Source organism: Eleutherodactylus coqui, chromosome 2 (genome assembly GCF_035609145.1).
Source record: "Eleutherodactylus coqui strain aEleCoq1 chromosome 2, aEleCoq1.hap1, whole genome shotgun sequence".
Classification (NCBI taxonomy): Eukaryota; Metazoa; Chordata; class Amphibia; order Anura; family Eleutherodactylidae; genus Eleutherodactylus; species Eleutherodactylus coqui.
In genome coordinates this window covers 196,433,414-196,459,492 of record NC_089838.1, presented here as the reverse complement: position 1 = coordinate 196,459,492, position 26,079 = coordinate 196,433,414, and the positions used below count along the sequence as shown (strand labels likewise).

Sequence of the window (26,079 nt, the reverse complement as noted above, 5' to 3'; positions counted from 1 at the left end):
GAAACGTTGCTGCTGTACCGTGTTTTAAGGATGGAATAAAGACCTGTTTTAATGCATTTAAGCTATTCTGCTGCCGTTCAAACTTTATTTGGATATTTAAAGAGGAGCTGTGAGCACTAACAAGTGGAACAAGCTGAGTCCCTTCACTACTTAGGTGGCAGAATAAAAACAGGAGCAAAAATGAGCCCGCTTGTATTAAAGGGTTAGGTAAGCGTCAACACTGTCTGCTGTTGTAGTTTGATACTGGCTTGGTGTCATTGATTTATTGTTGCTAAGGCTATGTTCACATCTACTTTAAAGGCTGTGTTTGAAGTCTCTGCTGCAGATCCGATATGAAATGCCAAATAAAAGGGCGTAAGTATGTTGCACTTTGTTGTCCAGGAAAATTTCTCCTCACATGCAAGAAATAGGAAGAACTCCATTATGATCAATAGAGTACGGCCGAATGCACGTGGCCGGGTCGGATTCCAACTGCGAATGCGTACCTGTGCAGTGTTTTCTTTGTGCTGTGGATGTGCTGGCCGGAGTGCAGTGCAGAGAATGCTGCAGATCCACAGCGATTTGAAAAAATTTAAATTTTGGAATCGCCGCAGGACGGAAGGTTTCCATTGATGGCAATTAAAGCAGTCTGTGCGACACCCGCACTAGAATAGGACATGCTGAGATTTCCCCTGACCCGCGATCGGAAAATCACAGTTGATTTCCACTCATGGGAATGGAGAAGCGTTTTGAATAGCACTTCTGTGGGCAGTATTTGCAAACGCCTGCTCCGTATCCTGCAGTGCAAATATACCTGTGTGCATTGGGCCCAAGTGTGGCACTGTCCTGGTCAAAAATATGCCAGATTTGGCACTTCTGTTTTTTTTTTTGGCCTGAAGGTGGAGCCGAACAATGGAAAATAGTAAGTAGTGTGAACATAGCTTCAGTCTTTCTTTTAACTAATTTATTTCTTTTTTTTTTTTTTTGCCTTACAGGACTCGTACAGATACCAGTCAGTATGTACCAGACGGTGGTCACGAGCCTGACGCAGGGTAATGGACCAGTGCAAGTTGCCATGGCACCAGTCACTGCAAGGATATCGGATTCTACAGTCACGGTGGATGGGCAGGCCGTAGAGGTGGTTACTTTAGAACAGTGACGTTCTTGCCAAAGAGGAGTTTTGACGTAACTTCCTGTTGCACTCATGTTTCAAGTATTATGAACGGAGTGGTTTTAGAGACTTCTGCAGACCTGACCCTGCCATTGCTTGGACCCCTGTGTTGTTGAAGTGGTCGTCAGTGGTTTTCTTTTTTTCTCTCTCTCGTCCACAGAAAAGTGTTTTTGAGAACGTAATCTGTTAACTTTATTTTTTCCTCGTTTAATTTATTTCAATAAAACAAGCATCAAGCGTATATGTATTTTAACACCTTCAGGTTACATTAGAGCATGCAGTGCACTGTGGAAGATTGCCTTGATGACTGTTTCCCTTGCTTCCTAACTGATACCATCATCGTTAACTGCCGATATGATGAACTACTTTGGAATGAAAGACTTTACTAATTTTAACGTATACCTTTGGACTAAAGTTATTGATTATTTTTGAAATCTGTATGAAGTGCTCACTGCATCCACTTCTCCAGTTCATCTATGACACCTTTTGGGAGTTGTTTGAGATTTACATCAGATGCTGTTGTGAAAAGAGGAACCCCGCTGTTCTTCGCTTGCTGCTAGTACTTGTAAGTAAGGAATGTGATGGCCCTGGTTTGTCTTATCTTGGGTTAAGGAGTGGTTGCTTCATAAAATACATCATAATTGTTCCTACCACCTTATAACCCAGACAGATCCAGGACCTTCACAAGCCTCTCAATCATAAAGGGTTGACTTTATGGAAGAGGGTTGCAAAACTTGCCAAAGCAGTGCTTTTCTGTAGTACTGTGCTTATAGCTGTTGGGAGTAACCCTAAATCTATAGTTTTAGAAGCTTTAGATGAAGAGCAGAAGCACATGTGTACTCGAAGTCAAAACAACAACCCTATTTAAAGGAAGCAAACACCCATAGGCATCATATGACCTTTTGTGTTTACGTCACTCGCATTATAATGTATCCCCATATTAACGTGATTAACACTGTGCTGCATTTCTGTGAACGTGATCATTAGTGCTGCTCATTTGATGTTCATGACTCTTCTATCCTGTTCTGTTTTATACTTTGGTCTAAATGTTTGTTTGACATAAATGCATTGACTTTAATTCTATTGCATATCTACAGGGTTTAAAAATGTAGTTGTTTTAAAATTTGTTTCATATAATGTAGAAGTGGAATATTTACGTAACTGAGAGGATAACCATCCTTGAACAAACTTCTTACACATGGTCTTCAAAACTATAATACACCTGTCTCAAGATAGACGTTGGTAGTAAGTCATCGGCCAATCATGTGGTCGCTCAAAAACAAAGTAGCACAGTGTTGCCTTGGCTATTTGTGCTATCGATAGACCTAGATCGGTTCCTGGCTGATCAGACCATAGCTGTAGAACTGGAGACAGCCTGATTAAATATTCAGAGCAGTGATATTAAGCAGCCCAACAGCTTAGACCCTAGGAAAACCATAGTTTGGGGATGAATGCTGCAACTACTCAGAGGTAGCAAAACTATGTCAAGGGAAAAGTTGGAACAGTTGACCATGCCAGCCAATCAGATTGCTTTCATTCTTCAAAGAGCCTATGGAAAAAGAAAAAAAAAGTTAAGCTGTGATTGTTTACTTTGCGTAGCATTTTTGTTCACACAATATTTTGTTGAATTGAAGACTACAAGTTTGGAAACATTCAGTGGTCATGAAAGACTGGAAACAGTACCAACATGCAGTTTTACCAGAAGGCAGTGAGAACTTCAAATTGATTGATCATGTCACCGGTGTGTGTGTCTGTACCCAAACTCATGGTATTGTCCTATTGGTATTACTCCTAGAGTTCATTGTGACGCTGAGAGCAGGGTGAGAGGCATTGGAACCTCGTCCTGCCTGAGATGTGAGTGGGCTAAAGCGGTGTGCTGACCAATAGTGTGGTACTGGGTGCTGTAGCGGTGATGGCTACTCATAGCTTTTAACTTCATATTCCAGTTGTCTTTATTTAAAATGGAAGTGTTGCATGACCGCTAGAATGATTTTCTTTTATTTCTAGAACAGAAGGTTTTGTGTTTTCTACATTGTCCTACAGTGTTATCAGCAGTACATTGTCCAAAACCTGTCACTTTGAGCATGTTTGTCCAACTCTGGTCAGTCCTGCCAGTGATGCACTCCCACAATAGCTCATGTGCCTCCTTTTGCAGCTTAAATATGGGTATATATTTAAAAATGTTGATCCAACACAATAGTTTGTCATGATTTTTTAGCTTGAAGGTTACATGAATTACCATTTCCATTGTATGTTTTTATCTGTTTATGCTGTTTATTTTAAATACTTTAATCATGACATTAAACATACATGTTGGTATTAATGGCAGTCCTTGTGCTTGTAGTAATAAACACAAGTTAGGGGTGTGTTCACATATGCATTGTAGCCTCCGTCACAGATTCCATTTCATTAGATTGGGGGAAAAATTGTGCAACGTGTAGTGCTTGTTTTCCTTGCAAAGCAGACACAACAGCAGAACCCACCGGACACTATTACAAGTCAATGGGGGTCATTGATGGAACCACTGCACAACCATAATTCTGTTTTTGGTGCCCCCTATGATGGAGCAGATTAACAGAAATCACAATGTAGATGTGAACATAGCAAAATCATTTTTTAAGATTTTCCAGTTTCAAGCAGTAATCGATTAGATTATTGAAATGTGACACAGGTTGAAATATTTCCATTGCAAGGGCCCAACACTGAAACTGCTGCAAAGCTCTGTGAATTAAACCTTATATGCTTTGTTTTTTATATTGTAAATACACTGTAAATATAATGGAGTATAGTATCCTAATGTTGCTCCCCAATGACGGCGGTAATGTTTTAGGATGGTGGTTAAAAAAAATATCAAAGTGAAGCTCTACTTTTTGATCAATGTTGACTCGTAGTTATCAGATGTAAAGTCTAACACCTTTTAGAAAATATCTTTATTACCTTTATAGGTAGAATCTGGTGCTCTCAGGAAACAATCAACAAGCAGGCTGACGTTGCTATTGACTGGTGTGTGTGTTTATTTATATTTTTTTATTACACTTTTTGTGAATACTCATGAAAGCCAGACACCCAAGCAAAGCCACCATCATTAGTTTGTTAAATATGATTTCTTAATACGCGTAGTAGTGTATGAACACCTAATACTATTTTTGCTCCTTAGGGAGAGCACTTAGAGCATATTACCCAGAGGAGCACGGATGGCCTTTTGAGTCTCCTCACTCACCGTCTGGGTGCTCTCTCTAAAGAGAAAAGATAGCGTTTCTGACCCCCGTCACAGGCCTCTTTAGCAAAGTCAGACTCCTACTGTACAGTGATGAAGGGCAAATACCCTGAAACAGCTGTCTGTGCATGGAGTCTGGCTTAGCTTTTAATTCCTGGTCATTGTATAAAGGGTCTAATATTGACTTTAGGGATTGCTGCCTTCCAATAGGTGGCACTGTGCAGGTATTGTTGAATCTCCTTTTATTAACACCTAATACTATTACTGGATGCTATGGTAGAGTGCCACGATATGGCTACCACATCTGTGGCTCACCGGAGAATTTAGTGGTAATTGTTGGATGGTTAATTGGCATGCTTTTTGTCCGAAGCCATGTGACCTTTAACAATCAATAGTCAGTTGCCACTTAATTCATTTGTGAACCAGTGTCACAGCTTTTGGTCACATTGCAGCTAAATCTAGAATGAGTGGCGACTACTGCGCGAGTCCTTTCCCTTTTTTCATACTTGCAGGAGAACACTATTAAGCACTCAAGGTGCCTCATAAAGACACAGATGGTTTCCATGTAGCATTACAAAAAAAAGTATTTGGCGTACATTTTCATTTACTCCACTATGTGAGTATATCCAAAGTTTATCAATGTGGCACTTCACTTTCTTCTCTCATGAACACTCACTCAGTTGTCATACTTGTGTTAGTGCTGTACAGAACATGTTTTGAGGTTTTTTTTTAATCCCCGATTTCCCCTTATCTCCATTGATCTGTGCTCATACAAACACTCCTGAACTCCGAAAGTTACTGCAATTTTGAGTGGTGTTCTATTGCGCTCAAAAATTGAAGGATATTTCAGCACTCTTCTGGTTTTGTATATTGTTATCCGTGTAGCATATGTCCTCCTCTTGTTCCATAAAATGTATGATGTCTAGGGAAACCTCCCATATATAGGCCTATAGCTTGTACAACATTTTATTTTTTATCAGTGTTTAAGATTCATATAACTTATGTTTTTCTTTACTGGAACAGTCTTTCTTGAAAATGGCACTGTACATTGACATTGAATTGCGTTTAATGCTCTGTGTGGACTGCATTGAGCAAATAAATTGTTTAACTTGTTTGTGTACTTTTTTTCTTCTGTTATTAATATACCACCACAGCTTTTCCTGTACACATGTAATCACACAGCATTACTTTGCTAATGGGGTGAACCATGAGTTATAGCATGTGCAATGCAGCAAAATTTAGTTTTGCCCCCAAAGAAAAGGCATATAAAACTTGCTTGAGAGGGTAAGGAAAACCCTTAAAGTATAGCATACTTAGTTCAAAAATATTAGGTGGGCATTTTCAAATAGAGAATTTCCTAATTGGTTGTCTTTGCTCAGTTTCTCGATTCTGGCTTTGTGAAATTCCATGTTATACAGTCATTGTAAAAAAATTTAAGCACCTAGTAGTTGTCGGAATCAAATGAAACTTGTGTGATAGAGACTATGATATAAGTGATTACAATATCCGAGCAATAGAATAGTTTGTGGAAAACTGAACATTAGAAGTGAAGCTCTAGTACTGTCTCTAGCTAGGATGCAAAATGTGATACAGACAGGCATGGAAGGTAGCTGCAGGAAGTCCTGAACATATCGCTGAGCTGTCATTGTCCATCGTACCACTACTAGGGATAACCGTCTGACTGTCATATGCAATGGCCCCCACGGGCCATCACACCTGCAGTGGGAGCAGTGTGCCGCTCCACGAAGGCAAAGATTGCCATTGTCAGTCCCCAGAGTAAACCTGAATTCATCGCTGAAAGCAGCCCAGTTCCACTCCGTAACAATGCCACTGCAAATGGAGGTGACAATGGGTGGATGTCAAAGGCAGTACACGTAATGGGTGCCATAAAATCAAATGTCCTTCAGCCAAGCACCTGGAAATGGTTCAGATAGAGACAGGGGCCTGTACTGCTGGTGCCACCTGTCTTTGGATGGCGGGCAACAGAACAGTTGGAGCTGCTTCAACTTATTAGACGATCAAACAATTCTGCTGGTGGTCTGTTGAGGACATCCTGAGCCTGGTCAATTTGTCTGCTTGCCCTCATGCATCCATTGGTCCTAACCCCTCCTAACATTCTGATTAGAATGACGCGATTTGTCATTAGGACTATCCAACTTACCTCATTCCAATAATGCGTTCCCTGTCAAACTCTGTCAACTGGGCGAAAGCTCTTTGTGTAATGGAAGCGTGTTTAGTGGTCAAAAGCTCTATGCAAGTGGAAAAAAAGAGGTCCATTACACAAGCAGCCTCTGAGAGCCTTTTTATAGGCCAAGGGTGGACTAGTTTTATGGCCTCAAGTGGCAAGACCGTTCATCTAATCGCACCACAGCTCTAAGCATTTGCTTATCTGCATGCTGACTTTTTCAGCAATACAACTTCTTGGTGCTTAAATTTTTTTTTTTTTTAAATTTACAAAGTGTATATATAATGTGCTCATTTTACATATGTAGTGTGCATATATAATCTGCCCTTAAACTAACACATTAAGGTATAGCACAGAACCATTTACTGATAAAATGCATGCAAATTCACCTATATTTTTAGCAAGTAACAGGGTTAGTATCCTATTACTAATTTCTTCATAACCTTTTACAACTCCAATTCCAAAAAAGTTGGGACGCTGTGTAAAGTATAAATGTGAAGGAAAAGAAAGAATGCAATGATTTTGAAATCTCATCTAACCATATTTTATTCACAATGTAACATTGAACACTTATCAGAAGGTGAAAGTGAGATATATATTTTTCAATTTTATTTTAAAATAATGCATTTAGAAATTGACCAACACATCTTACTAAGGTTGGGTCAGCGCCATGTCTACCATTGTGTAGCATCCCCTCTTCTTTTTACAGCAGTCTGTAAATGTCTGGGAAGTGAGGAGACCAATTGCTGGAGTTTCGGGAGAGAAATGTTGTCCCATTCTCGTCTGATGTAGGATTCTAGCTGCTCAACACTCCTGGGTCGTTTTTGCTGGCAACTTTGTTTCATAATCAGGCAAAAAATGTTTATTGGTGAAGGGTCTTGACTGCAGGCTGGCTAGTTCAGCATCCAGACTCCTCCTGCGAAGCCATGATGTTGTGATAGATACAATATGTAGTGTAGAATGATCTTGCTGAAATATGCAAGGCCTTACCTGAAAGATGATGTTTGGATGGGAGCATATGTTCTAAAACCTCATATGTACTGCTCAACATTGATAGTGCCTTTCCAGATGTGTAAGCTGCCCATGCCATAGGCAGTAATGCAGCCCCATACCATCAGAGATGAAGGCTTTTGAACTGTGCACTGATCAGTTGGATTGTCACTCTCCTCTTGAGTCTGCAGGACACTGCACGTGTGGTTTCCAAAAAGATTTTCGTATTTTGATTCAATTCATTTTGAAAACTGTTTTTTCCATTTTTTTTCAGTCCATTTTAAATGATCTTTGTTGCAGAGAAGACTATGGCGTTTCTGGATTGTTGGTATATGGTGGCTTCTTTGCATGATACAGCTTTAACTTGTAGATGTGGATCGAACAATGATTTCTAGAAGTATTCCTGAGTGCATGCAATGATTCACTTTACAGAATCGTGACTGTTTTTAATGTAGTGACACTTAAAGGAGATGTCCCGCGCCGAAACGGGTTTTTTTTTTTTTAAACCCCCCCCCCCCGTTCGGCGCGAGACAACCCCGATGCAGGGGTTAAAAAAACCACCCGCACAGCGCTTACCTGAATCCCGGCGGTCCGGCGTCTTCATACTCACCTGCTGAAGATGGCCGCCGGGATCCTCTGTCTTCATGGACCGCAGGGCTTCTGTGCGGTCCATTGCCGATTCCAGCCTCCTGATTGGCTGGAATCGGCACGTGACGGGGCGGAGCTACACGGAGCTACACGGAGCCCCATAGAGAAGAGGAGAAGACCCGGACTGCGCAAGCGCGGCTAATTTGGCCATCGGAGGGCGAAAATTAGTCGGCACCATGGAGACGAGGACGCTAGCAACGGAGCAGGTAAGTATAAAACTTTTTATAACTTCTGTATGGCTCATAATTAATGCACAATGTATATTACAAAGTGCATTAATATGGCCATACAGAAGTGTATAGACCCACTTGCTGCCTCGGGACATCTCCTTTAAGGGCCCGTAGATCTCAAGCATCTAATATTGACAGCCTTGATTTTTTTTTTTTTCTTTTTTTGTGCATATAAATTTCTGAAGATTCTCTGAATCTTTTGCTATTATGTACTGTAGATGGGGAGGTATTCAATGTCTTCGCAATATTACATTGAACATTTTTCTAAAACTTGTTCCACAATTTTTAGACTGTTTTTCACAGATTGGTGAACCTCTGACCATCTTTGCTTCTGAGAGACTCTGCCTCTAACATGCTTTTTTCATAGTCACGTGACCCTCCAGCTGTTTTTCAGTACTACTTACTTTTCCAGCCTTTTGTTACCCCTGTCCCAACTTTTGTGAGATGTATTGCTGCCATCAATTTCTAAAAAATTTTTAACTTTTTTTTTAAAATGGAAAAATGTCTCCCTTTCAACTTCTCATGTGTGTTCTATTGTGAATAACATGTTTTATGAGACTTCAAAATAATTGCATTCTTTTATTCTTTACATTTATTTTATTCACACAGCGTTAACTTTTTTGGAATGGGGGTTGCATTTAGTTAAGTTACGTGTGGGTTTTTTTGTTTTAATACAACAGTTTACAGGAATGTTTAGTTGATGGGAGATATTATAGCATCAATATACATGTATTTTATATACTTTTATATATTTCAACTCAACTGTATAATGATGCAATATTGTATTTTATTCATAGCCCCCACGTCGCTCAATATATTCCTCATACGTTCTCTGCTTGTGTGGACAAGAATGCGGTTTTGTTTGTGTATTTTCAATTCTAAGTACAGTTCTTATTATATAACATACCACACCCCACCCCACCTTCTCCAGAAGAACTCTTCCACCATTCCTTCCTGTCTCAATGTCTTCATAGAGCTTACTCTGTTAGGGCGACTCCAGCCACAGTCATTTTTTTTTAAATGCGCTTGCAGAATTAGGGTGCCCACCCACTAGCGTTTTTTTACTGCGAAATTCGCAGCGCTTTTTTTTTTCTGCAGGGGTCTTTGGGCTATGGGACATGCAAAGCTAAAATCGATATCGCGGTAAATCGCAATTTTGCGCAATCGCGATTTTTACATTACAAGTCCCATAGACCCCCTGCAGAAAAAAAAAACCCTGCGAATTTCGCAGTGAAAAAAAACGCCAGTGGGTGGGCGCCCTTATAATGCAGTTTTTTTGGGGTTTTTTGCCAAAGCTAGAAGTGGATCCAGCAGGAAGGAGAGGTGGTAGCTGACCGAACCAGGAATGATCTCTGGTTAATATGGACCGAGATAGCAAACGGAAAATTCCATCGGGATCTGATGCCAGTTTGCTGAAGGCCGCTTGTGATTGGGCGTAGATCTCTTCTCTTGCCAAGTGGCAATGGTACAATATCTACAAAAATCTGTTATGACGAAGGAACCCCCATTAGCGCATTCAAATCTTGTGCAGCTGCAAGGATCTGATCCCTCTTATCAGAATAATGTAGTTTTGAGGATGACATAACATGGTCGTTCTGGGATTGGAAGGCTTGGAGGAGAGCTCAATGGATCCTGTACATACAAATTGATTCTTGGGTGACCTGGGTCTGTGGAGCAGAGAATAGGTCAACAGCTGCTTCTTTCAGGTTGCTGATGTTCTCAACAAGGCCTCTGACGTGGATATTGGTTCTCTTGCGCCTGTTTTCTAGATCTTTGCATTTTAATTCAAGACTCTCCACCCTTGCTGAGTTTTCCTCCCATTTTGTTCTTCCCTGGTCCAGAGCATCAATGATTTCATTAGTTTTCAGCTCCAAATCATTTGTACATTGGTCCAGATCATCTAATTGCTTTGAGATATCGCGCATAGCTGTTTGCAGTTCTTCTCTAAACATCTTTTGGATATGGATGAACAGCGCAACCGAGGGTGATGGAGGGGTATTTTTGCTTGGCTGTTCACCTGCAACAGATTTGCTTGCCTCATTGGTGCTAGTGCTGTTGGGAGATGGAGCCCTCTGGCTCTGAGGTTCTGCAAAGAAATCCGGTAAAGCACTCTGCATACTACCGGTAGCTTGTGACAATCTGCTCTGCTTACCCCCCAAGATGTTGAAAATTTAAAGACACTGCCCCTTTTTTATATGGGGGAAAAAAAGATTTTTACACGTCTGAGATTTTTTTAAATCTCATGGTAACTGCTAAGAGCTGATATACATCTGCGGTTTTGTTTTTCATTCTGCTACTCGGAGCAGTTCAATTTTACCCTCCATTGATTGCAGTGGGATTTTATAAGCTTAAGTTATACTTTCCATTTAAAAACAAAAATAGCGCACACTGCTGCACTTATTTTTTCTCTCCCGTTAGAAAACAAAGGATTCTTTTTTTCTTTTTATCATCTGTCTTCCAACTCGGTTTGTAAAACAGAACCTTTCCTTTATCAATTTAATTTAAAAAATGATCCATTTAAAAACAACAAAGCATTGATGTGAACAAGCCCTTGGTTTTAGGGCTCCTTCACACTGGTGATCGCGATTTTACCACGAGAAAATCGCTGCCCAATTGCAATTATGCTCATGAGATGTCTGAACGTCAGCGATACTTTTTCTTGCAAAAACATCAGTGCCACTTGTGATTTTCTTCTGATAGACAATAGGAGTTTCTAATGTTAAAAATGCATCGCACAAAAATCGCAAGTTTCTGCTTTGCGATGCGATAAAAAGGAGGTCCCATAGGAAAACGTGAGAGAAAAAGGCAAAATGCAGAAAGAAAGGACATGCTGTAACTTTTTTTTTCCTCTCCACATCGCATAAAAATCATTGGTTTTACAATTCTGCGTTTTCACTCACTCTCGCATTGTACAAACATCGTGTGAGTTTATCGCAAGTGTGAGGGAGCCTTAAGGCTACAATCCACCTTCCCTCATTCATTTTCAGACCCCTTGATATGCAGTTTTGCAACCTGCTTCTAGTTGTGGGCTTCTCCAAAGGGTATGTGTCTCAGTAATACATGCTGCATTTGAGGACACAGTTACCTTCTCGCTGTTCTATATCAGCACAGTTTCAGTCCTTTACTGATTAACTCTTCCCCCCCCCCCCCCACCCCACACACACACACACACAGTGCATAAGGGATCTCTTTTCTCTTCTACGGACTGAGGGCGCCCTCACACATGCGCTTTTTACTGCGGCCTTTTGAACGCAGCGGTATAACGCTCACATTGGTTTCAAGAAGGCCTTGCATACATGCGCTCGATCGCGGTGCTGTCTGCTTTATTTTGCAGCGTTTAGTGCTCATCACCCATCACAATGATGGGTGTGCCAAAACACCCTGATGGACTCAGGACTCTGCATCCGACAATGAAAGTAAAATAGCGTTTTGCCAAGCGCATGTGTGAGAGTGGCTTGACACTGAGGCATGTGTATTTCCTCTTCCCTGTAGTTTGCGCTAAGTACTGTGCTTTCTCTCTACACTCCTACAAAGCCTTACTGATTCTTCCCCCTACCAACTGACTTGTACAAGCATTGTTCTCTATGTACAGCCCTCTCTGAGCTGCCTTCTTGGATACCTTTTGATGCTTACTTCACACTCTGATCTCCTATCTATAAACTCTTTCTCCACTGTGAAGAGATTGTCAATTGGCCTACTGAAATTGACTAGGTGAAGGAGTCAATCTCTACTGCAGAAAAGTGGTATATAATTTTTTTTCCCGTTTTAAAGACCTATTTAGAAAGTTGCTTACCGTAAGCTTACATTTAGGAACCATGTAAACATTTAACTTCAAAGCTATCTATGACCTTAAAGCCTCTTTCACACGGGCTACAAAATAATCACGACAAAACTCATGTATGTGAAGCCAGTGGTTTCCAAGGGGTTCTTTCAGGCTGCAAAACATTTCTCATGTAAAAGAGCCGATTGGAAACCATGGGCCTCACATATATACGTTTTGAAGTGATTATTTTGTAGCCCGTGTGAAAGAGGCCTAAATGTTTAGGGCTCCTTAATAAAGGAATGTCTTTTGTTTAATTCAACTGCGATTTGTTAACCCCTTTAGCCAAAGCACTTCTTTCTCCCCTGTCCTCCTGCACACACAGGACCTCCAACACATCCAATACACTTTTGGAATTGTGTCACCCCCAGGCATCCTGTTGTCCTATCCAGCCGAACTGACGAAGGGGTTCATCCCCGAAACGCGTATTCTATTGCTGGTTTTTAATTTGTGAAAAAAGAAGTGCTTTCACCATCACACATTGGACCTTGATCTTCATCTTCTAGTAGCTTAGAGGGTCGTGCCTCCATACCAGTTTTTTTTCACATGCTTTTCGCTAATAAAGGAGGAGGCATTGTATGTTAGGCAAATATACATCTCCACAGAGATTCAAGCTTCCAAGTATTGTAGTTCTGTAGAAACTGTTTGGGTAAGAATACAAAGAGAGAACAACAGAAAAAAAACACCAGTGCAGGCATTTATTTTAGGCCGCCTGGACAAGCAGAAGATATGAATGAACTCTTTCTATGTCAGATGACTACTTCATCAAGATTCAACAAAATCTTTATCCTCTCTTGCTGACTACTTTATCTTCCAAAAGGTAGAGGATAAAACAAGCGGATCTGCTCTCTTGCACTTAGTTCTTACTAACAGAGGAAATTGGCTGAGGAAGTAAGGGTGGCTGGGACCTTAGGAGGTAGTGATCATGCTATCCTTGAATTCTAGATAATAAGGCTGGCTTCACACGGGCATCAAAATCGTGCGAGATTTGTGCGTTGCGAGATGCGCAAATCTCGCACGCGTATGAACCCCATTCTTTTGAATCGGGTCATAGACATGAGCAATGTTTTCCTGCATAGCACCGCAATGTTACGTAGGAAACCAAGTTGTGGCATATTCTGTCTTTCTGCATGCTCTTGCATTGCAGCACCCAATGTTTTCAGTGGGGCCGGCAGCAGCACCACCAGACCCATTGAAAGCAATGGGAGAAACTCCGTGATCCTCTGCCACGGCTGTGACAACTGTGCCGAAGGATCCCTGTATCCCCAAAGTGATGCAAGGCCTGCCTGTGCGAAGTTAGCCTCAGACCTCAAGGTTGGATTACAGATTTTAATAGACTCAGAAACAGGGTAGGAAGGATCCAATGGCTGCATGTTCTTAGCTTGCAAAAAAGAAGGCTGAGAGGAGACTTAATAGCTGTCTACAAATATCTGAAGGGCGGTCACAGTGCAGAGGGATCAGCCCTATTCTCATTTGTACAAGGAAAGACTAGAAGCAATGGGATGAAACTGAAAGGGAGGAGACACAGATGTAAAAAAAAACAAAAAACTTTTTGACAGTGAGGGTGATCAATGAGTGTAACCAATTGCCACAGGAGGTGGTGAGTTCTCCTTCAAGGGTGCATTCACACAAGCAAATTTCTTGGAAGAGTTTGTGCGTTGGAAGACGCACAAAACTTGCACTGAAATAGACCTCATTGTTATCAACGGGTCTATTTACATGTGCAAGATGTTCTCTTTTTCTGCAGGTTAACAGAAATCTTGCCAATTGTTTCTAATGTATATGCGAGTGTAAAGCGATTTAAAATCTTCCCATTGAAAATATACACGTGAAAATCGCATATTTAGCAATGCACTCGTAGTAAACAGCAATTTTTTCAAACGCAATATCGGTTTCAGTTTTTCAGACATATCGCCCTTGCCCATGTGAATGCCCCATACGATAAACCCTCAATAATATAAGGTCAAGGCAGAATCGGATGAATTAAAATCGATAGCTTTAATTCCTCCATAGTAAAAAATAACTGGCGACGTTTTGACCTACATACAAAGGTCTTTATCAAGCTCCTATGTATGTAGGTCGAAACATCGCCAGTTATTTTTACTATGGAGGAATAAAAGCTATTGATTTTAATTCATCTGAGACTTGCAAGATAACGAGGATCTGTGACATGGGTTGCGAGCTTGCTTATTTTGGCCCAAATATTAACCAGTACCTTGTATTTGGTACTGGCCCAGCACACGTGATCGCTGCAGTCAATCTCTGGCCTCCGTGTTAGTCAGGCCAGGGAATGTCCACAGTGATCATGCTGATCGTGTTAACCCAAAAATCAGCAGGGGCTTAAACAAAACTGCACCAACTATAGCAGCCAGGGGAGCGACAGAGGAAGGCGAGTATGGTCAGCTTTTTATTTTATTACATTAAGGGCATTATTACTGATGACTAAGGCAGTAATAACAATTGGGGGCTGTATTATTACTGAATGGATACAAAACAGGGTATTATTACTAAATGGGGTATCATAGGTGGCATTATTACTATCTGGGGCACTATAGAAGGGGGATTGTGTAGAAGTGTGAATAACATAGGAAGAGTGTTAGAAAAGCTAGGAACTAGAGTTGAGTGAACATTCTCTGCCGAGCTTGATGCTCGTTCGAGTATTAGCGCACTCGATGGTGCTCGTTACGCGAACGAGCATCAAGCGATGTTTGAACCAGCCCCAGTTTTTTGCTCCACCCCACTGTTTGGCTCCTCCCCGCCACAACGCAGCGCAAATTTTTAGGCAGGTGAGAGAGGAAAGAGAGAGAGAGAGAGAGAAAAAAAAACTCGGCACCCGGCGTCCCACATATAAAAATGCTCGAGTCTCCCATTGTAGTCAATGGGGTTCATTACTTGAGTAGAGCTCTCGAATTTTACGAAAAGCTCGACTCGAATAACGCGGACCCGAGCATTTCTACTAGGAACCAAACGTGTCTATGTCAAATTCTGCAGAGACAATTTTGACTAGGAGATGTCATCATGGTGTCTGGGCCGGTTGCAGAAGAAAAGGAAAAGTGAACGACTTCAGTCAGAGAGGATATCGCCTGTGATTAATGAATGCAATGGTACTATAATCACATATACGATCTGCAGAATGCCTTTAGAGTTGGTATTTACTGCTATATGAGAGTCATATTGGTTTATATAGTGCTTTTTTTGCTGGTGTTATTATGTGGTCATGTAGTATTATTTGTCCCTCATAAGCATCTTTTTGTAGTAGTCTCTATTCAGTGTCATTATGGTGTATTAGTCTTTATGTAGTTGTAATATTTGGCCCTTATATAGTGTTATCATTGGTAATGTGAGTCTTGGTGTAGTGGGTTTTGTTCAGTAACAGGATGGCTGTGATACCGTGTATGTTTCCTTTTTTTTTTTCACTTTTATAAAATAAAACTTTTTTGCTTCGTAGAATATTTTTGGCGGTGAGCTATACACGCAGCATAGTCTTCACCCCTACTACCACTGTCGTGGTTGCAGCTTGTGATTTTCTAACCCCTTTGTACTTGCCACCCGCCCCATTTAAAACGATGGGTGATATTGCAAAAAGGTAGAACATGCTACGTTTTGTTTTTTCACGCAACATCGCGTGAGTGAAAACATCGCAAATAGGAATGAAACCGTTGAAAATCATTGGTTTCATAATTATGCATTTTCACTCACTTGCCAGTGTGAAGGCACCCTTAGAGTTTCTAGGGTGCCAGTCAGGGGCGGACTATTAACCCTTTCCAATCCACTGTCTGACGTCTAAAGACATTATGATTTAAGGCTGTACAGCTCCGATGTTGGAAGACGTCCCTCGGGGTTCTCTTACTGTATATTGCCAGCCTTTCTGCTGTCAGATCCTATCCAACGTGTCACCTCATGCAGTACTGGCTTTAGCCAGCAGATAGTGCCATTTTATAACGGCAAAAAAAGAGTAAGCCCCCCTAGGAAAACCAGGATACAAATTGGATTGGAAAGGGTTAAAGTCTTATCTGTGTGCAAGTAGAATACTAAGCAGCCCCCTCTACCTGCATAGTAAGTGTGTGCATGGTTGATCATTAGTGTTTTGGGCTGCTTTCACAATGGCTACAAAAAGCACACAATTTTGTAGTGATGCAACAGCGCTAGAAAACGCAGGTATGTGAAGCCCATGCTGTTCAATGGGTTCCTTCACATTAGCAGTGTTTTGTCTGATGCTATGTTGCTAAAGACAATTGCAGCATACGCTATACTGCCACGATTTGTGACTTGTAGCCCATGTGTCCCTATGGAGCCTCCTTGTTTATCGCATCACATAGCAGGAACGTGCGATTTTTGTGCAATGTGATTTGAACATTAGAAAGTCCTATTAACTTATTATCATTTTATCATTTCCCCATTTCAGTGATTTTTACATGGATTTTATCCCGTTCAGTAATTTGTTTGCAGGGGACATTAACATTTCCGAATGGCTACTCACATGAATAGCCATCCTACAATATCAGGATGGCAGAAGATCTGCCAGAACATGGAATCTTACGCTTTATTAAAACCTTACCAAACTCTTATAAAAAACTGACAGACACCAATATTGGATAAAGAAGGCCGCGGTGTTTATTAACGGGGTTACCAACATTGGGGAGAAATGTAACCAATATTAACCATAACACTTCCTGTAAACTCTGTTTTACAGACCCAAGTTTATTAACCAATCAATAACCATAACAGTTTATGTAAACTTTTTCATAGGCCGCCTGCAGACGGGCGGAAATTCCGCGGCGGGATTTCCCGCGGAATTTCCGCCCTTGGAAGCTGCCAAAGGATTGTGTTAGCAAATGCAATCCCAGGCAGACGGCCGCGGTTTGTCCGCACGAAATCTCACGCGGCAAACAAACCGCAGCATGTTCTATTTCTCTGCGGAGCTCGCCAGCTCTGATCTGCGCATGCGCCGGCAAGCCGGCACATCAAACAGCCGGAGCCGCGGGTGAGTATGCGCTGCTCTCTGCAGGCGCTCAGGTCGGGTCCCGTGCTGAGAATCCTCGCAGCCGGATCCAACCCGCCCGTCTGCAGGCGGCCTTACAGACACGAGTTTACCACCACCAAACTCTTCCCAAGTTTACCTGCCCACCCGCCTAATGCGGGCGACAATCCCCCATTAACTACACCGCGACAACCCTAAGGGAGGGAGGGCGGGATGCTGCTTCCTTTCCAGATGATGATGGCCCACATCTCTGCACCTCCATATCTGACTGCTGCTCCTCTCAGCTTGTTCCTCTGGACCAAGCACCAGCCACTGTCAGGCCACCAGATTCTGCCTGACTACCACAGGCATTTCCCGCCATTTTTCTTCAGCCAATAATCTGCTGCTGCCAACCAGTCCATCACTGGGCAGAACTCACTCTGTGCCATCTCATCTGACCCAGTAATGACCTTTATAACATAACATATGGTTAACCAGAAAACCTCCTCCATAGAAGGTGACATATCATCCATCCATCATGTACGTAAAGCTCCCAGATCCCATGAGGCTCCATAGAAGGTGACTTATCATCCATCCATCATGTACGTAAAGCTCCCAGATCCCATGAGGCTTTCCCTCCTAACTGTCCCTCAAGCCTTACAGGAGCCATGTGTACTGAGCTGCTGAGATATAGAATCTGAGCTGGGAACCCTGCTCTATGACGTTTATAGGGCACATGAACAGGGATGCCATCTTGGCATAACTCCTTTAACCATTTATGATCTTAGTATTGGTATAATAAAGACCTTTTAAATGTGTTCTTTCAAGCGATCTATCACAAATAAGGATTTAAGTAAAAGTGGTCTGATGTTTTCTCAGCTGCTGGTGCCTGTAAGGATATAAAGGAATTGTTTGCAGCTCTTGGCAGGTGATATGGAGAAGGGGAATTATTCACCTGCTGCAGTCAGCCAATGAGCAGAAATGTTTAGTGTTGATAGACCTATATGTGAAGATGAGCATGACCTACACGGCTCCCCACCTGGCCTCATGAAGCCACATACAGCACTAAGTGTATCGCTTGTAAAGATATAAAGTATTGGAGGAATTACGCTGTTGTAGAAAACGACACCCAAGTAAGGGCTCATTCACATTGGCGTCAGCCCCAGTTAACCTTTTTTCCGTTTCTCTGTTCTGTTTGTGGAACAGAGAAATGGAATTAAAAATGGAATTAAACATTTTCGCTTTTTCCCTTATTAATTTTAATGGTTTCAAAAACCATAAAATACTTCCATTTTTTTCCGTTGTGTTTTCTCCCCTTTTTTCTTATTGGAACAAAAAGGACAGCTGATTGTGTTATTTGTTTCTTTTGAAAAAACTGAAATTAACAGAAATATTGTTCCTTAAACCAATTGCAATCAACGGGGAAAGAGGCAGAAACATGTATTTGTTTTTATTTCTGTTTCTCTGCTCCACGTATAAAACCGAGAAATGGGAATGGGTTTCTGTGGCTGACGTCAGTGTGAACGAGCCCGTACTGGTGTTCTGATTTGTATTGGTCCAATGATACGGTTACAAGTTATAGAAGCGATGAGGTGGATTGTTCTGCTTTTCATTTGTACTTCTCTCTTTTAATGTCTTTAATATGTATGTTGACAGGAAGCCCAGCAAAAATGTCTACCCCTTGATCTGGGGGTACAGAGCAGAGAACAAAGCATAAAAGGGCTGTCCCTGGCAATCTTGGCCGTAAAATACTGCAAGTTCATACTTGTCACTATAAAATATGTTTCTTTCTTGAAAGGTCTCAAACATAAAACTTGTTAGGAAAGACTTAAAAGCCGTATGTGGCATATCCAGATACATAAAGTGTCTGAAAGATGCGGGTCCCATTTCCTTAACTCTGGAGTTGTAGCATTGCATGGCATATGATACCTATTCACTTATATGGGAGTTACGGAAACCGTGTAGAACAGCTAGTTCAGTTGTTTATAGAATCCCAACAAGGGTTTGCTGTTGTACCCTTTAAAGAACTTAGGCGCACATTTCTAAAACTTCTTAGGCCAGTTAAAGTCACAGATTTTTGCACAAGCAGGTAGTTGTGTAAAAAGTTGGCAACTTTTCTTTGGAAACTGTCAAATTATTCCAGAAGTGTACGCCAGGATGCACCTCTTCGTGTATTTAGCGCACCGTAATCCGGTGAAAATTGTACTAGCCTGGCGTCGGAAATACCGGGCTTAGTAAATTTCCCACTTAATTTGTATAACCTCGTGGAAAAAAAAGAAGAGGGGGGGGCCATAGCAGATACCTTTACATATGTTAACAGTTCAAGGGGAACCGGTCACCTGCCTACAGCACCATAAACTCTGTGCTGTTAGGGAAGATGATGGGGTTCCAGGTGATGTATTTTTTATAATCACCTGGTTCTCATGTTGTTAACTGCTGAAGTCCACACTGTGCAAAAAAAAAAAATGGTTCAGGAGACAAGTGTATTTAAGGGTGCTTTCACACATGCCAGAATATTCCACAGTACGCAGCTGAATAATTGGCCGTGGAAATATATACCAAAATCCACAGGTTTAACATGTGGATTTACTGCGGAATTAAGCCATTTGCAAACCCGCATTACAATGCATATTAGTCATGCAGATTTTTGTGTGGATTTTATGTGCATGTTGCAGAATACTCCAGTATATGTAAGAGCACCCTACTAAGAAAATAAACACAAGGGGGCGCAATCTGAGATTATTTGAGGAAGATCCAAAGCAATGACAGAAAATACTTTACTGAAAGAGTAGTAGATGCTTGGTATAAACCTCCAGCAGATGTTGCTGAAAATCAATAAGCATATTTCTATCCAGCAGAAATATAAGAAGGAAATCGTATAAAGGCAGATTAGATGAACCAGCTGCTCTTTTTTTGCCAGCAGTCTTCTAGGTTTCAATTTATGGTTCCACTTCTTGCTGGCACAAATAGGAATTCTAGATATTGTACATGGTTAGTGCATATGCTAATGGTCTGTAGCTTATTTAGGTGACTATTGGGCAGGTAATGATTATTAAACTGTGCCCCCAGCGGGCAGAAATGGTATAGCCTCTAGCTAACTCTGTGCTGTGCATCATGGGATTGAAAGTATACAAATTAACTCTCAAGATGGTGCCTGATAAGTATCAGACAGGTAGCTGTACTGCATGGAAGTGGCTGCAATATACAGAAGAGACCTCCAGAGTGTGACAGGCAATCAGGTGAGGAGGGCAGGCATAGAAAAAAAATGTGTTTTTGCCAGAGTGGCCCTCTAAGTTTTGTATATCATCATGTAAAGAATGAGAGAGACTATAGGGGGGGGGGGATATTTTATTTAGTTTGCACATAGGACGTTATTTTATTCACACTTTGTTATATAGTTTATCAATAGAAGATCTTTACTGACTTCAATAGTAATTTTAGCAGGTTAAGTGTAAGTTTCAGAAAATAAAAAACAATATTAAGTGTAAGTATCGTGTTTATAGTTTGGAAAGGGGCACCTTCTGCTTCAAGTCAGTGTCAGATTGCAGTTTATGCAGTAGTGGTTTGTGCAGAAGTTTCTACTCGATGGAGCAGATTTACTATTGCGTTCAATAGTGCAAATATAGACTGAACAGTTTTGAAATGTGCTAGATCTATAACAGTGACTCATGCTTGAAGATGAATTTGGTGCATCTTTATATTGCCTAAAGGCCCATTTAGACACAACAATATCGCTCAAAAGCCATAGTTTGAGTGATAACTGCTGCGTCTAAACGCGCTGCCATCGTGCACTATTCGTTCATCAGTGATTTCTAGCTAGAAATCACCAATGACTTATCAGCGCCTGACACCGATTTTCTCAGCAGGAGGCGCTGATAGTATTCTTTCAGCTGGTATCCCGCTAGCAGTTCTCAGCAGGATACTAGCTGAAAGCTCTGAGAACAATGCAGCTGTTTGCATATACAAAGAAGAAAAGGTGAGTGCTACCATGAGTCCCTTCTCATGCCAACAGTAAAGCATGCTGAGGCCATTCATGTATGTGGTTGCTTTTCATCCAATTGAGTGGTCTTGCTCACAGTTTTTACTAAGGGTGCTTTCACCCATGCTCTGGGTATTCCGCTTTCCTGCTCCACTCTATGATCACTTCTATGTTTAGAAAATGAGTGTAACCGCTGACTGCATATGTCAGCTATTTTGGATTGCACATAACAGCGTATCTCACACACGCTGTCATGCGCAATTTTCCTTTTTTTTTTTCAATTTCCCGCTCTGCCGCTTGGCAACGCCGCGCATATGCAATGTAATTGCGTTTGTACAATGTTTATTACACGCCCATAGAGAACAATAGGGCTCTATCACATGTAATACGCGGTAAGATAGAACATGCGTGCGTATTATATGTAATGTGAATAGATCAATAAAAATTAATGTCCTTTTGATTGGATCCATTCACTGTATAATATGCGATTAAATTACACTCATGTGAGCCTGCCCTGATTATATGCCTTATACTTCAATAAAAAAAATTTGAGTGCTACCAGACTTCCTCTTCTCTTCATGAATTGTACCTAGATGGAATCCACTGCAAAGGAAAGATACAGAATTAGAAAAACATGACTGCTTCCTTGCAAAAAAAATAGCACCTCACCAGTGGATGGCTTGTGCCTGGTATTGCAGCTCCATTGAAGTGAATCGGCTGAGTTGCTATAATATGCATAAGAGGTGTGGTGCTGTCTTTTGCAAAAAAGCAGCCATGTTTGTTTTTTTTCTTAAATCCTGGACAATCTGTTTTTTTAGCTGAAGGATCAACTTAACACATTGACACTGATCGTGATCAAGTCATCTCTGTAATCCCCAAAAGCATTGTGATGGATTTCTCTTGCACCTTGTGTCTTTTCTCTGTGCCTATACTTGAGAGCTATATCCCTCATATATTGTAGATTTAACATGCTTTTCAAAGAGGACTTTGTTAGACCAGTTATTTACTGTATACAATCAGCAAGCATCACTGATACCTGATTGTCCTCTTTGGCAGAATAGTTTGCACTCACTGTATAGGTTTATGCATGTAAACCTTTGTGAGTTTCATTTTTATTTTCAAGCTATTGTTGTGCCTTCTCCATAGAGGTTATTATACTGTATGTGCTGCAACATGCTGTTGGAGGGGGAGGAAGGGGGCGGGGGAGTCCTCTTGTCAACAGATGAATGGTGACTTTAATCTTCACTAATCACTATTAAATGAGAGGGTCAGGCCCACCTGCTGGCTTCCACCTTCTGCTCATTGTAGAACTCTGTTTAATCCAGAGTTGGGTTTAAATAGCCGAGGAACAAAGCTAAGTAATGTGCACCACGAGCGTGGCAGAAAGGGAGCATGATCTGAGAGTGACACCCTGAAACCAATGAATGTTTAATCTGTTCATCACAAAAACCTTACAAAATAGGCATGACGATATGCACAACAAGACAGTAATTATATCATCTGCCTATGATTAGATACAAATCTCCTAGTGAAGTTGCAGATAAGAGTGTTTGATAAACCACACACACCACTTTTTTTCTCTCCTTTTGGATGTGGAATATGTGACCAATGTGTAATTTTACAAAACTTTAGAAGAGAATATGTTGAATTGTATGCCGTATCTAAAGATGGTGTAGAAGGTGCCTGCAGGGAGCTCACCAGATCTAGCACAGTTTGACTGCTAGCCTTATAGTAACTAAGATTTGTTGACTAGTAATGAGCAAACTTTGGAAAGGTTCATTTTGGCCGATTCCTCAAACTTTTACGAAAAGTTTGGTTCAGTCCGAATTAGTTTAAACTGCACCAACCCCCCTAAAACTGGTGCATAACGCTATTTAAAAGCCATAAAAGCCTCAACTTAGTGTTATATAGGGCTGTTATGGCTCTTAGTGTTATACACCAGAGTACAGGACTCGTGTTGAGCGAACCAATCCAGTAGATCCTTGTTTCAGGTAGATCTTTGCTAAAAATTCAGTTAAACACAAACCAGCTTTAAGCAAAGCTCAACCAGAAACGGAATCTGCTGGCTCGGTTTGCTTAACGCTATTGTTAACAGCTACACCTCATATACCTTGCTGCCTACCACTTTAGACAGACCCAAGAAAACACAGTTGACATGTTGTCGCCCATTACAGCATGATTAGAAAATTGCCCTTTAACCACAAAAAGAACAGGAACACAGGTTCTAAGCCGCTCCCTCACTAGGTTCCAAAGTGTTTTCCTATTCCTACTAGGTTCAAGAGGCAGAGAAGTGTTCTCATTTCAAGGATCCAATGGTTGATGGCAGGGTTTCAAGATGTCCAACGGAGGAAATGCAGAACAGGTAATTTTTCTAACCACCTTCTTATCTGAACATTATACCAGATCTTTGCATGCCATCCCTCCCTAACCCTGGCGATCCTGCTGCACTCCAGGAGATTTAGGTGCAGGACCGCATAGTAGGCAGGGAGTGTAATTTACCTTTTTCTGGTTTATCTGCCTGTATTCTGCATATCAGTTGCAGGAGTTGCTAATTCTGTGCATTTATTTTTTAGGGGAGTAGGAAGACTGGTCAGAAATCCAAAGTTTGCATTAAAAAGATATGATATATGCACCAAAAGAAAATTGCCAAATGACTAAGAATCTGCTGTACAAGGGCTGTAGAGCTAAAGCAGTTTAAGATGAACAGCCATCCATCTCTGAAGATCCTAATTAGTTTGCAGTTAGAGATCCAGTCCTCCTTAGTAGCACTAAAGCCCCAATTGGTTCCTAGTTCCTGCCCACGATCTAAAAACGGCCAGGAACCCAGACTGTTTTAAGCTCTGATTTTGAGTCAGACTAAAAGATCCTAGGCAGAATCCCTGGAAAAGCAGGAACTGTTCATGATGCACTCTAATAATGTTTAAAAAATAAAAAAAAAATACTAAAGAGTTTCAGAACACAGCAAGGGACAGAAGCGGTGTTGTGTCTCCTTAAAGGGGTTGTCCCGTGGCAGCAAGTGGGGTTATACACTTCTGTATGGCCATATTAATGCACTTTGTAATGTACATCGTGCATTAAATATGAGCCATACAGAAGTTATACACTTACCTCCTCCGGTGCTGGCGTCCCCGTCTCCATGGCGCCGACTAAAGCTGCCTTCTTCTTCCATTAGACGCGCTTGCGCTGTCCGGTCTTCTGCTCTGTTGAATGGGGCTGCTCCGGCGTGCTCGCGCCGGCGAGCTGGTCTGCGCATGCGCAGAAGACATGTGCGGCGCCATGGAGACGGGGACGCCAGCACCGGAGGAGGTAAGTGTATAACTTCTGTATGGCTCATATTTAATGCACGATGTATATTACAAAGTGCATTAATATGGCCATACAGAAGTGTATAACCCCACTTGCTGCCGTGGGACAACCCCTTGAGTGGCACGCCCGGACATTTTCCGGGACGAGCTCCACTGCTCATAGCAACATAGCCCGGAAGATTTCCGGGCTATGTATCACTATGGGAGCTGCAGAGCACAATGCCACAAGCTGTGACAGTGTGCTCTGCCTGCACAGACCCGGAGAGAACAAAGCAAGGGCTTTGAAAAACCAGCAGAAGATATTGCCGATATGCCATAATCTCCTGGTTTGTTTACAGGTTGCCATAGAGACCATCGGCTTGTCAGAAGCAAGCCGATGGTCTCTGTGACAGGGAGAGCTGGTTGTTAGCTGTCAGAGGACAGCTAGGTACCTGCTCTTACAGCAGAGATCAGAGAAAACCTCCGATCTCTGCTGTGTTAACCCTTTACATGCTGCAGTCTATGTGACTGCAGCATGTAAAGGGCTGTCACTGCAGCATGTAAAGGGCTGTCACCATCGGACCCCCGGAATGTGATCAAGGGGTCCTGATGGGTCCCTGTGGAAGTCCCCTAAAGGGACAAAAGAAAAAAAAACAAAAAAAAAATATTTAAAAAAATGATAAAAACACTTGCCTCCCTTTACTTTGTAAAAAATCAAAAATACAATCACACATGTGGTATCCATGTGTCGTAATGACCCAGAGAAGGAAGTTAATACATTTTTCAACCCCTTAATGACATGACCCCTTTTTTTCTTTTTTCCCCATTTCTTTTTTCCTCCCCCCTGTTTAAAAAATCACAACTTGTCCCGCAAAAAGCAAGCCCTTATATGGCCATGTCAATGGAAAAATGAAAAAGTTATGGCTCTTGAGACGCAACTGCAAAACTAGTTGAAATTCAATGGTTAGACCATTTTAAAAAACCTGCCCTGCTGGGCACGACAGGGTGGTAGGAAACCCGCCACTCAAGGGGTTAAGGAGGGCACCCAAAAAGTGTGTGGGGACACCTAGGCGGTGAGTGGATATGGGGATGGTATAGTCTCTCCCCAAGGAGAGCACCCAGAAGGGGTGTGGAGACACCTAAAAGCTAAGTAAGGAGACTCATAAGGCAATGCTCCTATGGGAAAGTTACGCAAATAAGAAAGATGGAAAAATACCTCTACAGCGCCATCTATTGGATGACAGCATTCCTTCAATTCATAGCAAGGAACACCATGTATATTGAGGAAACAAAGGAAACCAGGTTCATTTGTGACAAAATATTTTGGTGTCTAAGACCAAGAAAATGCTCCCCAATCACAAGAACGTCTGCAATTAAATTCTGAATATATGTCAAGACTGAGAGAAAACTAGTGAAGAGAAATTAAAACAGGCTTCTATTCAATGAAAAACATTTCAGATGAAATCCCGAAAACAGATGATGTCCAGGTCACAAAGGTGGTCAAGATAATGTGTCTACCCTTTGAGGACTAGTCCCAACTCAGGGGCTGCATGGATAGAAAGGCTGATGGACTTTTATGCAAAACCAAAGAAGCAGCCGCAGCATTAATGATGTGT

The 26,079-nt window shown here is 41.6% G+C and overlaps 1 protein-coding gene across 6 annotated transcripts in view; it reads left to right on the top strand.

Moving 5' to 3' along the window:
* The window catches only part of NRF1 (nuclear respiratory factor 1), a 60,200-nt gene extending 54,721 nt beyond the window's left edge, over positions 1-5,479 (top strand). For all 6 annotated transcript variants that reach the window (XM_066592164.1, XM_066592163.1, XM_066592160.1 and 3 more), the window contains one exon: positions 975-5,479. In XM_066592164.1, coding sequence (XP_066448261.1) covers positions 975-1,138 — 164 coding nt within the window. In that variant the 3' untranslated portion in view covers positions 1,139-5,479. The remainder of the gene's footprint in view (positions 1-974) is intronic.
* The last annotated feature ends 20,600 nt before the right edge of the window (positions 5,480-26,079 follow it).